The following is a 13557-nucleotide window of genomic DNA, read 5'->3' on the forward strand; positions in this document are numbered from 1 at the left end:
ACAAGCTTATAAGCAGTACACCATATTGTCTTTTAGAAGTTAAAAGTAACATGAACTTTAAGTATTTGAAATAATAATGAGAATTCTTCTAATAAAAAGATATTTATTGAACAATTTCGTTAATCTTTTCCCATTTTCCTTCGTTGTTTTCTTTCCATAAAGAAATCTAACATACGTAATTCAGTATATCATAAAAACAATAGATCTAAGTGACAAGGATATTAATTTTATACACTTCTTAATAACCTTATCATTGGCTGTAACCGAAAGAATACAGCCAGTAAGCGACCAGGATATTCGCCAGAATATTGATGGATTGGCGTCTAAATATTTCGAGATCCATTGCCCAGAAGTAGAATCGAAGTTCCATATTAATACTTTCTTATCCTTAAGATGTTTTTATAATAAATTTTGTAAATTAACACTAATGATGTTAATAAACCTGCCCACAACTAGCTAAACTCGAGGAGTGTAACCCAAAGTAGGGACGCCAAGCGATGTCCCGTACCCAATCCTCATGGCCTCTCAAAGTAAATTCAGGAGTTTCGCTCAACCATTTATTAGATTGATCAAATCTAAGAGTATTATAGCAATAATAGTATTTTTCCCTTATAAATTTCTTTCTTTGTTCATATTTATACCAGTTTTTTGGTAAAAAATAGTTTTTTTACTAGTCATTATTAGTAATATAATTTATAGTTCAGATTGCGCGGTATCGCTGTTGGATAAGTTCTTATTTACTTCACTGATTAAAAATTATCATATTACAGTGAGCATAATTTAATTTTTTTTATTTTTCTAAATCCAATTTTAATCAAGTTTTCTTAAGTATACAGTTATTTACATATACTTTTCTCACTTTATAATTCTTTATATTTGATAATAATGTAATAATCGATTTCTACTGCTCTCTTTATTAAACATGACATAATGAAACTTTATATTCAGTTAGTTATCACTTTTTAAGCCCAAATTTTTATGAATAGTTTTTATCAGTGAAGATAAGCATATTTTCCGCTTAAATAGTTATAAAAGCTTTTTGTTTGGGAGGATTTGTTTTATTACTAAAGTTTTCATATTCCATAAAAGTATAAGAGGAAGAACTTAGTAATATTTTTTTTGGTCAGATAGCGCTTTTACTAGTTCTGCGAATAGCCTTCTCTCTCCTGCCCCTGCTTATTGGACAAGCGAGGATAGCACTGACGCCAGTTATAATTATAAAAGATCAGGCAATGTTAATTTGGAATGTGAAATATAAATAGAATTCATTTATAATGAGTGCTGATGCTTGGTTTAAGATATACTCTACCTTCATGCTCAAGCCACGTGCTAACACGCAATTATTAATGAATTTCACAAGAATTTTATTTTTCATTAGTTTTTGAAAATTTAAACTTATTAATAGATTGTCATTGGTCCAATTATATCAAAATATCTTATCATTAGTGCAATGTAAAAACGGTATTAATAAGTATTTTATTGTAAATGAACTTGAATATTTCATAATATTTACTTTAAATAATTAATTATTCTTCATGAAAACTATTAAATATTCTTTTGTATAAGAAATTTAAATATTTTTTAATTAAAAGTTAATAACCATAATTATATTCTCTATATATATGTATATATAATATAAATAAATTTATAAAATAATATATTTATATAAAGTTATTACATATATTACTATATATTTACTTTTATCAATTACTATTATTATTATTATTATTATAAACTATAAAGAATTACTTCCATATTTTGATGAGATTATCGCAACCAGCACTCGCAATTCGCTGAGAAGATCCACTGGAAATCTCATTATCGCCAAAAGGCATCCAATCAACGGCGTTACACCCGCCTTTGTGAGCCAACCAGCGACTAGAATTCCACGTGTTATCTTTACATATAAAAGAATTAAGGTATTTTAATGAAGTTAACTATAATAAAATAATTATAATAATAAAGATAAGAAAAATATAATATACATAAATAGTATTTACTAATATAAATTTTTTATCCACGTGTCACCAAGTACGTGTATAAAGTATTTTAATATAAAAAACTACCAAGTGATAAAGTATTTATTATTACTTTTAAATTTTATAAAAAATTTCATATTTACAGAAAATTTTATTATTACTTTTTATTTAATTTCTAATTAAATAATATATAAGTAAAAATTTTTTATTATAAAAGTTTATTTTATAAAGAATAATAAACAAAAAAATATTTAATTTATATTAACAGAAAAAATTGATATTTTTTTTTTTAAAAATTTTTATTAATTTTGATTCATAAAGAAAATATATAACAAATAAATATTTACAATAAAGTTTGTAAATACACTTTTAATAGCCTTATAAATAAAAATTATATAATAATAAATATGAAAGTATATTACTCTTAATACTTACAAAAAAAATCAACTCGAAAAGAAAATATTTATTATAAGGTTTTATGTTATTTTTTAGTTAAATGATTTATTTTATTTTATATTTATTTTTTATTATATAAAAATATATTTTCTTAAATATTCATAATAATATTTTTACATTTATTATTTCTTTATTATTATTAATATATATAAACTTCAACTTATTTTTTTTTTTATTTTAATTTTTAATATTATATTTTTAGTATAAATATAACATGAAAATACTATTTTTATAACTATTATTTCTTTATCATTATTATTAATTTTAACTATTAATATTCGATAATGGTATATATTTTCTTATTTTATATTATTCTATTTTTTATATAAATAAATATTATTTCCATAAAAATTTTATATTTATAATTTCGTTATAACTTTTCTAAAAAAATATAAATAAAACTTAGACATTATTAATATTTTATTAGAATAATACTTTTTTAATTTTTACTTACTTAGTATTATAATAAATGTATACTTTTAAATTATCCCTTATACATTAATAAATTTAAAAAATTATTATATTTTTTTATAACTTTTATTATAAATATAATAAAATTTTTATTAATTTTTATAATACTTTTTTTATTTTTATTTACTTCTTATTATAATAAAAAATATTTATTTAATTATTATTATATTTACTATTTTTTTCTATTTTTTTACTTTTATTTACAATATATTTTTATATGTATAAATATTATATTTTCTATATAGATTTCAATTTTTTGTTACTTTCGATTTATAAAATAAATAACAATTTTTTAGCATTTTTATTATTTATTTTTATTTATATTTATTCTTTATTTTAATATTGATTTATAACTTTTTATTATAAAAAACCTTTATAAATAATAATAATAATTTAGTAAAAGTTACTTTTATTATTTTTACGCTTTTCTTTATTCTTTTCTGAAAAGTTTATTATGCTTTTCATTATTATATATTTATTTATGTTTATTTATGTTTATTACTTTTATATATTTTTAATAATATTATAATATTATTGGAAATATATAAATATAAAACTTTTCTTTATATAAAGTTTATAATAATAATGAAAATTTATTATTTATATATAAACAATTAGAATTATTATTATTTATATTTTTAATTACATCAGTGTAATAAAAATATAAAACTTTTCTATATAAAAAGTTTATCATTATTGATTTACTTATTGTTATATATAAGAAAAAATATATTATATATAAAAGATATTATAATTATTACTATCATTTATTATTATTACCGGCATAAGAAATTATAGAAAGGAAGCCATCAGCAGAAGCACAAGCCAAGCACAAACCAAATTCGTGAGGAGCCCAACTAATCGAGTTTACTATGATATATATTATAAATAACAATATAATATTTTTATATAAAAGTTTTAAATATAATATAAATAATAATAATTCCTTGAAGTTTTTTTTAAAAGTTTAAAAGTAATAATAATAAATATATTATAAAAAGTATTTATAAAAAATAATAATAATAAATATTATAATTTTATAATAAATTTATGAATAATATAAAAAATTAAAATAATTATAAATAATAATAAATATATTGTAAAAAGTTATTATAAAAAATAAATAATAATTAAAATATTTATGATTTCACGATAAAATTTACTAATAATATAAAAAAATAAAATAATTAAAAAAAAGAAATAATAAATTAATTACATATAGTTTTTATATGGTAGTGCACAAGAAAAAAAGAAATAATAATTATTTATAATTTTATAATAAATTTTGAAATTAAGTACTTAATTTATTATAACATTAAAAATTAAGCATTTAAATTAACAGCAATTTCGTAAAAAAAGAAAAAAATTAAAGTTAATTTAATTTAATTTAAATTCAAGTAATGTATTATAACATAAAAAATTAAATTACTAAAAATTAAGTAATGATATTTTTATTATACTTCAATCCGTTAAAAAAATAAAAAATTAAAATCTATTGATAGCAAGTAATCAAGTTTTATTATTTGTAACATAAATTTATAAAAAAAAATTAAAAAAAATGAAAATTAAATTAATTTTAAAAACAAATTTTCACTATACTTTAAAAAAATAAAAAAGAATTTAAATTAAGTACCCATTTTTTAAATAAATTTACTCAAAAAAATTAAAAATTTAAAAGAAATCTTATAAAAATTTATATATTAAACCGCTTAAATCATGGGCAGTGTGGATGTACAAAACACTCCAATTCTTAAAAGAAATTTCCTTCCAAATTATAACGCTCTTGTCAAAAGAGCAGGAAGCGAGGATGGAGCCAAATTTAGGATGAGCCCAGCTCACTTGCCATACGGAACCGCTATGACTTTTATAATTAATAATAATTAATATAAAAAGTTAAAATTCAAATTTATAAACTTTTGTAAACAAGCCGTCTCTTGATAAATGCCATCGAGTTCATCAAAAACTTTTATACTATTATCAGAAGAGCAAGTCGCTAAGCGTTTACCGTAATAATCCTAAAAAATGTACATTTTTAAATATAATTTAAATTAATAACTTCTATATTGAATTAATTACCAACTGTGCATCGTGAAGAGAGTCATTGTGATTAGTAGCAATTACAGTATTCTCAAAGTCATAAGTTCTACTTTCAGCTACAGCCATTACTTTCTTGAAAAACAGTAATAATAATTATATAAAGAAATGAAAATTACAAAAAATGTGTTATAGTTAATAAAAAGTTAGAAGTAAATTATTTGAAAAAATCAAGATTTTTTAAATTACATATATATACCTAGAGGAATAATGAAAACAAAAATAAAAAGGGCGAAAAATCTAAAAACTGATAGAAATATGCGCAAACCCTTACAAAGTTTATAAATGTATTAAAAGCTTAAAAATAACAAAAGCTATTATAATTCACCATCTTGTTGTAGTAATTAAAAAAAAATTAACAAGGTATTAGCAACAACACAAACTTAACCACAGTGAAAATAGGAAAAATTACGTTAACGAGTGAATATAATTTGTAATTCTTAAAGTTATGAGTAATGAGAAAACATAAAGAAAATATATAATTGTGTTACAAAAAATAGGAAAACAAATTAGTAATTTGCTAATATTAGGGAATATATAAAGGTTCCCTGGATAACTGCAAAAAAAATCAATAGTAAAAAGTTGGGGACGAAAATTTTTTAAAGGGTTTGTTAGAATTTTTGTTTGAAGGTTTCCTTTTATTTAGTTTCCTTTACAAACTCAAAGCACGTTTCATTTTTAAGTACAAAAGTCTATAATTAATGAGCTGCATTTTTACGAAAAGGATAGGTATATTCAACTCTACTAATTTTTAGCTTAAGAAAAAACTTTTTAAAAAAGATATTTATAATAGCTTTTTGCTTAACTTAAATTGTTAATAAAGAGTTGAATTGTTAAAAAAATCTATAAAGTTATTTACCACAATTTTTTGAGGCCAATAGCTTACTTATATCTTTTACTATATTTTTTTTCGAGTTACATATACTTAGTTACTTAATAGTCGTTAAATTCTACTGCAATGTATACAATTCTTTAACTTATTAAATAGTCTATTTATATAGGGATGAAAACTGTAATAAACGTTATATATTTATTTTTATTATTGGTATATTCACTTTTTTTTACAAAAAAAATCTTTTTTTAAGTTGATATTATAATGAAAAAATATTGTTACCCAAAAAGATTTGTGTCCTTTTAACTAATTTAGAAAGTCATAATATATAAGGTTAAAAACAATTACGTGGAGTTGTACTTGGAAACTTTAAAGTGTCAGTAAATATATTAACTTAAGCACAAGAAAGGCAGCACCTCTTAGTGTTTATGTATAAAAGTAAAGGCAAAAAGAACGCAGTTTATGAACCAAAAAGAGCCAAAAGTAGAGAAAGTGTGGAGGTGCAGGGTATCGAACCCCGTGCCTCTCGTGTGCGGAACGAGCGCTCTACCATTTGAGCTACACCCCCCAATGCCAGCTAGCCTTGATTTTTTATTATATTATAACTAAAGAATTTTTAACAATTCTTAAATTAGTCATTTATTATATATTTAAATATTCAGCTTTCAAAAATATGTAGTCAAAATTGCCGGGATAAGTGGCACCCACAATCCTTATAACGGCATTTAATAATGATATATTAAAAGTGTTATAATAGCTGAGTAACCTCATTTTAGAGTTATCTTACAACTTACTAGCTTGGTCCGTTATATCAATACTACAATTTGTGGGTTTAGATATCGTTCATCTTTTCAAGTCTGTAAATGTGATATATATTATGGTTATATAGAGCATTAAATTACTTTTTTTTCTCTTTTTTGCAGATATAAAACACAAAAAATTTTTTCTTGTTATAATAATAAAGCGCTATTTTTTATGTTCCGTTTTTTCCAGTTATTATTTTGCGATCTTAGTATTCTGCTTTATCGGTGATCCTCTTCTTAACACTAATTCTATGATCTTAGTATCCTCGCTTCGGTTTTCTATTTTACTAGCTGTTTATGTGCTTCTTGCTTCTTGACTTTAAGGTTGTTCGTTTTAACTTTACTATTTAATTTTTCGTTGGTCAAGTATTTTGTCTACCAATTAGATTATATAAAAAAGTTACAAAGAGAATAATAAAGTTTTATACATTCTACCACAGCACAAAATTCTTATCCAACTGTCTACTTTTAATATAAGGTTTTTTACCATATTAGCTATCTTTTATGCGTAACATTAAAACAGCAATTAATATTAAAATGGTAAAATCTAAGCCTATCCTAAAGGTTAAGGTTTATGTTATTAAAATAAACTATTGCCTAATATAATGTGTTGGACTTTTTAAGTTTCTTAAATAAGCATGTATTTAACCTTTACAAGCATGAACAATGCCTTAAAGACAACCCCCTTGAATACGTTGAAAATATACCAATTTGAGCTTCCAAAGGGGCTCACCTGTTTAAAACATAAGTCAAAGAAATAAACTTCTTATTACTTAAAAGTTTATTTGTATTTAAATAGAATTGTACAACCCTTCGATTTATAAATTTAACTTTTACAAGATTTATATTTTTAAATAGAGTAAACTAGGACCAATAAAAGAAATAACTGATTAGGAAAGATATATGATATTTAAACTTAACTACCAGTAAAAAACGATATTATACAAACGGTAACTAGTTACTTTTTAAAAGGTTTAAAATAATTTTTAGTTTCTTTATAGTTGATGTTTTAAAAATCTTCCCTTGATAATTATTAACTTTTCTATAGATGAACATTAGTACTTCCTATCTTTATATTCTTGAACTGATGATTTAATACTCGCACTTACAGAACCTTTTTTATAATTTTGTCATTATTGAGGGGCTTTCAAAATAAAATTTTTCAAGTTAATATATAAAACGGAGGAGTATTACTACACGACCTTAATAGCGTAATCAAAAATCATGTCTATTATTATATGTTCTTTTGCAGTTGCACAAGGAGAGTTAGACGTTTCTGATAAGAGCGAGGGGTGGTGCTTATCTTAATGAGTTAAGACTGGGAAATTTACCAATTAGAGATGTATAAAAAATTTGATAGAACTATGTAAAGTTTTTTATATATATAATAAAATTTATTAAGTGTAAAAAGGATTTTAGAAAAACAGTTACTTTATTAACTAGTTATCTGTCCGTATATATGTAGCCCTTACAAAAGGGTAAAATTTAATTCTATTAAAGTTATAATTTTTACAAAATTATTACAATTTTTATTATTTATTCATATATATTTAGAACTCATAACATATTTCTTTTTTAGTTCATTTTTTTAGATCATTTCCGGAAACTACAAGTTTTCGCTGTGTATGTATTTCGAATAATATTTGTTTTTTGTTTAGCGTTAATGTATATTTTCATTAAAATGCACAAGAGGAGTTCATATGCATTAATTTCGGGTATAAATATGCATATTACCATGAGTCTTCCATGGTAAGTATGCGCATGGTTAATGGGCATATTTTTGCATGAATGAAATAAACGCTTTTGTTTTAAATATTAAAACGGGTGCAAACAAAAAATTAAATATATATAGCCACTCTTGGTCCCGCCAGCTGCGAATGACCTTTTACACCGATCGATAGTACGATGATTCATTCATGGTCAAAGTCTTCCGTTTTACTACGTCAGCACCTACAATTTTATCGAAGTGCTTGCTAGCTTGTGTAGGCAAGGCCGATAGCGTCCCCGCTTCAAGTGCGACAAAGTAAGCTGCTACGCCTTTAAATAGACTCACCGTGGTTTGTGCGCAATGAAACACTACCCCGAATTTTCGTGTCAAACCTTTTTTAAAACCCATACATAAATTTTGACGCAAAGATCTTTAACAATATTTATACGTTATTAATTAAGGGATGAAGTTTACTCCTTGCGTTGCTATAACGTGCCAAAGTAAAAACAACTTGATGTTTTCATGATAGTGTTCATATAGATATTTATATTTATATAATGCTCAAAAGTTTTTATGCCTGTAGAGGTATAAGGGGAAGTATAAACTCTTTAATATTATTTGTATATTTTAAATAAATTTATATATTTCCAGGTTGACTAATTCAATTTATTCTCTCCTACGAGTTTACCACTAAAGCATAACTTTCTGCAAACGGGGCCGTGTACAGTTTTGCTGCACTTATAACAGATCTTCTTCCTGAAAAAAACTCAATTCATCAAGCTTATAGTCATCTCCTCTAAACGTTACTCTCTACCTTGTCTAAATTGTTTTTGCGTGAATTAATTTTTTGCATAACTTAATTTAATGCTGCTTTGTGTTTTCTATTTGCACTCGAGATTTTTAGAGATAATCTGCCCAGCCTTATTTATTTTAACCATTTCGAAATGTGGTATATTAACTAAAGAGACTCTCGGGTTTTAATTTATTTTTTCCCCGGCTATGTTCATCTGAGAAGGCAAATGAAGAACAGTTTACATTATAAAACCTCTTTTAAACCAATATATGGCTTCCTAAATGCCAAGTTTCAATCCCGTGAATCACTTTGGGAGCCGTTATTCTTACGTTTAGATACTAAGTTCCTTCCAGCTAACATTTACTTTGTCTTGCATTGGGTTATTTTTAATTAATTTTTCTACAATTAGATAAATCTTATATCCACAAAGATTATTAGTGTTCCATGTTATAGCTTCTTTGTGAACACTAACAAATATTAACAGGATTACTCGTCTATCATTAAAGAAATTTCTTATATATAATGAGAAATCTTTATATAACCATTATAATTATTTAGAAAGGGAAGTCTACGTTAAAAATTATAAAATGACATTTTTCTTAAAGGGTTTCTGCACCTATTTAAAGAAAGAAACAAAATGTGGCCATTTTTGAACTTTAGTCCCAAAACAACATTATTATTACTTAAATAATTTTTATAATTGTTAATCTGCTTCATTTGAATTTTTTGTTTAAACACGTATCCGTTTGATTATCCGCAAAAAATACAGGTCGGCGCTAATTTAATAGCAAACCTCCGGAAGATAAAGATAATAACAAAGTAAAGTTGGAGAGTTCTATCAGCAAATATACCACTAAGTGTCTGTTGTAAAAGCACTCATAATATTTTATTACTAATGCGCAAGCCTCCAAAGCTACTTGTTTAACGCTATATAACTTCCATCTTTATTTTAACTTTATTCTCGCATAAAAACTATAACGTTTTTTATTTTTGTTTCTTATCATCAATATCTAGTATAAAAAATTAGTTATAAAAAATAATAGTTACTTTTTAGGGGATATAAAATTTTTTAAAAACTTAAAGCTACCAAATATTAAAAGGTATACGTCTACCCTACCAAAAAAAAGTTGTAAGCCTATTCTAGGTTATAACTAAGTTCTTTAATAGAACGAGACTAACTAACACTTAAGAATTGTTAGTTTTATTTTACTAGAGTAGAACGAAAAATACAAAAAAGAGATGTAAGTTTCTAAACAAAATACCCGAAAACTTACATCTCTTTAACTTTTTTTTCCGTTCTACTTTAGGAGAACAAACTAATTAGCGTTTTTAAGTGTGAGTTCGTTTCCTTTTATTAACGAGCCTAACGCTAGAATAGGCTTACAACTTTATAATAAGAATCTAGTGGTTGCTAGAGGCCAGTGACGAATGGGTTTAAGACCTAGGCATTGAGGACTCAATAATTTCATTGGGGCGATATTGCTTACGGTAAATTCAGCGCCGTGTTCTCTCTAACGTAGTGGCTCAAGCAACCATCAAGCCGCCAACTAGCGACTAACTGTCTGAAGACAACTCACTAATAGCTATTTTGTCATCCTTGGGAGGGACTTAGTGCTTTAAAAAGAACGGTGCTCCATATTAAGTTAAGTTGAACATTTTGTTAACCTTAATCGAAGTTAAGCTAATTAACGAATGTGGCTAAGTACTTCGAAGGGAATTACAAAAAAAATACTTAAAGGGTGGAATAGGTTGTGCAATTGAATGCTGGGTGAATGATTTTCAGTGTTGAGTGCTTTAGGAATTTATAGTACCTCCTTGCATGTCAAGAATAGTGCTTTGTTAACTAGCTTCATCTTGGTTAGCTATAATTTCATGTATCTTAGTATTGTACTAATCCATTAGTGCAAAGTGTCATAAGCTTCTTCGCTATCATTTGAAGACCTTTACAACTATGTAGGTTCTTCTTACAGTGGGGGTAGCCACTCCACCCGTAACATTTACTTTTACATTTAACTTGGAAGTCTTATTTTTTTTCCTTTTATACTTTCAAGTTTGAAGTCCTTTAGTACTCAATACTTTATTATTAGTTAGCTGAAGCACCTAGTAGGCTTTTTTAAGCTGAAGTGATACCTAACATTAGGGCCTAAAGGATGTCTTCTAAAGTTAATTAACGGTCATACATTCAACCGTTACTTCTATGATTCTGTAACGGCTATGCCTCCGTTTGACACTGGTGGTTTTGGTAACCAACTTCTGTATTGTACTTTTCGTCATTAATTAGGCTAGACAAACATGATTTTGGGTATGAGGACGCTTGCGCGTAGTGCACTAGTAGTATTTCAAGTTTATTATGCGAATCTACTAGGACTAACTGTACATTGGTTTAGTAGCTAAGTTAATAGTATAAGCTAGCCTTCGGTGCGGGTAAGCAGATGAAAGCAAGGGTTAGGTTTGTAGTCCTAATCAGTGATAAGATTATAATTCGTTTTTTTGCGCTGCTGTCCAAGTACTTGGCTTTATAGTTAAGTATAACTTAGGTAGGAAATTAGATACTCTTTAGTTGACGTTGCCTTAATGATTTCCTGCCGCCTCTAGGTGGGCGTTCAATTTTGATGTTGTGAAAAATTTTGCCCACTTTACTTAAAGAAAAGATATGTTTATTGCTATTTCCATATCATAATAAAAATTAATTAAGCATATGACCTTCTACTATTGCTAAATGCGTTCTGGGGAGAGAATTTACTATAAATCATTTATTACAATATAATAAAATGAACCGTTCCACCTCTTCATTAACGTTAAAACCAATGGAACAAGAAAGCAGTTATATTAAGTTAGCTTAAAAAGACACAAGACCTAATTTCCTTTTTTAAATATTTTTCAGATTATTTTTTTAATTTAATTTCTTCTATCTTATTAAGTTACAGCACCTAGCGCTCTATTATGATTTAATTTTTTTATAATAATCTCCAAATATATATAAATAGAGATACATGGCTGGCGAGAAATTATTTTAAAGTTCTCTTAATTTTCATAAGGAATTATTTTGTGTAAATATGCCAGAAGTTCAATCTTTCAGTGCTGAATTCATGTTAATTTAAAATTATATGTTGCTTCTTTCTACATAAGGGGTGGTTAAAGATGTTTAAAGTTGAATTTAAGATACTATGGATTGGTCACTTAATAATAAAAGGAAAAAAAAAAAGCAAAAGTAGCCTCCTACGGTTATTTTTGATAAATGCAAGAACTTAAGGAAATGACAGAGTATCAGTGAACCCGTACTGACGTGGATTTCTGGTAATAACAAGTAACTAATTATTAAAGAAGTTATATCTACTTCCTGGGTGAGTTTTCTGTAGCAAGTAGTGGTTTAATGTGAAGTTAAAGAGGTTGCTCTAGAAGCTTAACTATTAAAATAAGTGTACACAAATACATATTGTGTGTACCTTATTATAGTGGAGCGTTAGTCCATAGATCCGTTATTAGTTCTCAGTTTTTTTTGTTCTAAACGCAGACTAGTCCGCATTACAATATATATTTTTTATTATTTAATTCATGGTAAAAGATATAGTAAACCACCAAGTTTGTTACATTACTCATATGCGAAAATAGAAGGTAAATATTAACTTATTTGGTTTTTATAATGTTAAAAAATGTGTTTTTAATGATATTTTTATAATGATATTTGAGTTAACTAAGCTATTTTGGGTATAATCCGTAGAGCACGAAATACCACGTGACACTTATGTGCTCCTTATCCAAGAGCATGCCTTGTGCTTACAAGCTAGTTTTCTGTAACACTCTGCAGTGGTAATTAGCACAGTGATACAAACTTAACTTAGTTGTTATTTTTCTAAAACTTTCATTAAGAGTTGTATTAAGGGTATCTTCACTACTATGGGACCAGAATTTAAGTTTTGCCATCAGCTTATGTATTTTTTTATCATCAGTAATTGTTAATTTAAGAGAATGACGACCGTTCCAAATGTGTAACCTCCTCAAATTTGAATATACATGAGCCATTTAGGTTCATAACTATCTTACTTTATACTTTCTCAGTAATAAAAAGCAAATATTTGAAACAGTATATAGTTTTACATAATTTTGGCGAAACACAGTAGGGGAAAGTTAATTAAAACTACTCTCCGAACAATAATTTTAAAGGTAAAAGGTAGGAAACTTTATGTTTTCACACTCTTTGACTGGGTGTTAGACTGTATAAATATTGTTTATACGTTTTTATTCCTTATTATTTGATGAGGCTTAATTAAACATTATGAATTGATAATAATTTTTATACTGCTGTCTTGTGAGTTTGTAGAAACACTATTATAAGCAGTTACCAGGCAAAAATTGGCTTGGTTTAAATTATTTAGTTTAAAACTGACGAGAAGATGACTTGAAAATACATTTTTAGATTT

The 13557-nt window shown here is 25.4% G+C and overlaps 1 protein-coding gene and 1 non-coding gene across 2 annotated transcripts; both read right to left on the reverse strand.

Annotated features, from left to right (window-relative positions):
* Nucleotides 1-95: 95 nt before the first annotated feature.
* Nucleotides 96-5536, reverse strand: LOC135145654 (uncharacterized). The gene is made up of 9 exons (XM_064077780.1): nt 5492-5536; nt 4983-5075; nt 4821-4921; nt 4613-4767; nt 3687-3776; nt 1750-1897; nt 443-575; nt 247-387; nt 96-166 (listed from the first exon to the last, which is right to left on the reverse strand). Exons 2-9 carry the CDS (start codon nt 5067-5069, stop codon nt 104-106), a joined length of 918 nt encoding a protein of 305 aa, XP_063933850.1. The 5' UTR covers nt 5070-5075; nt 5492-5536; the 3' UTR covers nt 96-103.
* A 791-nt stretch (nt 5537-6327) lies between these two features.
* Trnaa-cgc (transfer RNA alanine (anticodon CGC)) lies at nt 6328-6400 on the reverse strand. Its single transcript has one exon. It is a non-coding gene; the product is annotated as a tRNA-Ala (tRNA).
* Nucleotides 6401-13557: the final 7157 nt, after the last annotated feature.

Source organism: Zophobas morio, unplaced genomic scaffold (assembly GCF_036711695.1).
Source record: "Zophobas morio isolate AGI-343-1 ecotype UQ-CSIRO unplaced genomic scaffold, CSIRO_AGI_Zmor_V1 ptg000167l, whole genome shotgun sequence".
Taxonomy (NCBI): domain Eukaryota; kingdom Metazoa; phylum Arthropoda; class Insecta; order Coleoptera; family Tenebrionidae; genus Zophobas; species Zophobas morio.